At 41.4% G+C, this 1,878-nt stretch overlaps 1 protein-coding gene across 1 annotated transcript; it reads left to right on the top strand.

Annotated features, from left to right (window-relative positions):
- The first annotated feature begins 224 nt into the window (after positions 1–224).
- Positions 225–1,420, top strand: LOC146484745 (interferon-inducible GTPase 5-like). The gene has a single exon (XM_085104474.1). It carries the CDS (start codon positions 255–257, stop codon positions 1,308–1,310), a length of 1,056 nt encoding a protein of 351 aa, XP_084960600.1. The 5' UTR covers positions 225–254; the 3' UTR covers positions 1,311–1,420.
- The last annotated feature ends 458 nt before the right edge of the window (positions 1,421–1,878 follow it).

The raw sequence follows: 1,878 nt of genomic DNA, 5'->3' as shown, positions 1-1,878 counted from the left end.
GCCAAATCGACACGTGTAAATAAATTAGCTATTTTTTACGATTTCGTGTCAGCTATATATTATACGCCTAGGCTATAATGACTAATTTACCAGTTACCAAAATCAGTTGCAGCACAAAAAGAGGAGGATGTTGAATGGGTGGCTGAAGTCAGCGTCACCGAATGTATTACAGACCCGACTGCATATGATCATCCGACCAATCATAACGTTAAGGTCTGGGATTTACCAGGTATAGGCACCCCAAACTACATACAATGCTTTCTAAAATAGGCCTTTTGGTTTCCAGAGTGCTTGACGACATTGACGGGGCAGCTGAAGTTGGTATCACCGAATGCACTACAGAGCCGACTGCATATGATCATCCGACCAACCATAACATTAAGTTTTGGGACTTACCAGGCATAGGCACCCCAAACTACCCTGACCTGGAGACCTACTGCGAGAAAGTAGAGTTGGAGAAGTACAATACCTTTCTCATCTTCACAGCCGACCGATTCACCAAGAACGACTTGGAATTGGCTAAGAAAATTAGAGAGATTAAAAAGAAATTTTTCTTTATTCGCACAAAAATCGACGAAAGTGTTCGTGCTGAACGAAACCCAAAACGAAAGCGCTTTTATCTTGAGTTTAACGAGGGTGCCATGCTAGAGAAAATCCGACGCAAATATGTAGAAAGTCTGGCCGACTTGCTGAGTAATGAGAGGGATATATTTTTGATAAGCAATCATGACCCTGACAAATGGGACTTTGTCCGACTAACTCAGGCCATCCTAGATGCATTGACGAGATATCAGCGAGAGAGCCTGACCTTGGCTCTTGGTAAGGTGATAACACGGTCGTCAAAAGATATCTTTCAAAGAAAAGTAGATGTTCTCAGAGGGCGTATATGGGTGGTTGCTTCAGCATCTGCTGCCGCCGCGCTTGTTCCGTTACCCGGATTATCCTTTGCCGTTGATGCCGCTCTGATCCTGAAGGAACTCAGCTTTTACAGATCCCAGCTTGGTCTTCCTGAAATAGGGTCGGCAGAATTTGCGAAGCTTCATCTTGCCACTAAAGAGAGGGTTATCAAAGTTGGCCTGACGACTGCTGCGCAACTAAGTGGGTTTCTGGCGTCCTATGCTTTGGAGGCAGCCGTTGAAGAAGTCGTTCGTTATATTCCGTTTATAGGTCTGGCCATAGCGGGTGGTATGTCGTATGGTTCCACATATTATGCTCTAACCCAGCTTTTGAAAAATGTTGAAGAAGTGGCATTGTTAGTGCTGAAGGAAGCTGCTGAAAAAATAGCCGCCAAACTGGAATCTGAAGGATGATTAAGTTTGTTAACTTACACTTGCGAAAAAGTCTGTTGTAAGACTGGGTTGTTGTGACATGATTTATATACCAATCTATAGAATTTTTGTTTAAAGTCGTTATCGTGATTGCAAAACTTTGTACTTACCCTTTTGCGAGAGTCTTGTTTTTTTGTGCGGATACTTATAGAATTTTGTGTGGATACAGATAGAATATTTACATTCTACAGCAAAAGTTCAGCAAACTTGAAATATTCCGCACGGCTATAGCTATCAAATAAGTCAAATGATTTTTTTTTTCATTCAAACCAGTTATGGTCACTCTCTCCAATTGTAAGGTTACCATAGCAACAATACAACCTTTCCGAAACAGCCCGAATTTTAGCTTTAAGTGATTATAACTCAAGAATGAGTTTATAAAAAAAATGTAGGTAAGGGCTCAGAACCACCTTACTTTTCAACAATTTAAGGTGGCTCTGAATTCGCAAGAATTAAAAGGTTTCCATTTTCTTGCGACTTTACATATCATGATGGTTCCGTTGCTTACAATCAATCACAATGCTCCTTCTCAGGCATTGTGACTGGTTGT

The sequence above is a fragment of the Pavona decussata genome, unplaced genomic scaffold (genome assembly GCF_977016875.1).
Source record: "Pavona decussata unplaced genomic scaffold, jaPavDecu1.1 SCAFFOLD_31, whole genome shotgun sequence".
NCBI classification, from domain to species: domain Eukaryota; kingdom Metazoa; phylum Cnidaria; class Anthozoa; order Scleractinia; family Agariciidae; genus Pavona; species Pavona decussata.
The sequence above is the reverse complement of the archived record's forward strand: the minus strand, read 5'-3'. Positions and strand labels throughout refer to the sequence as shown.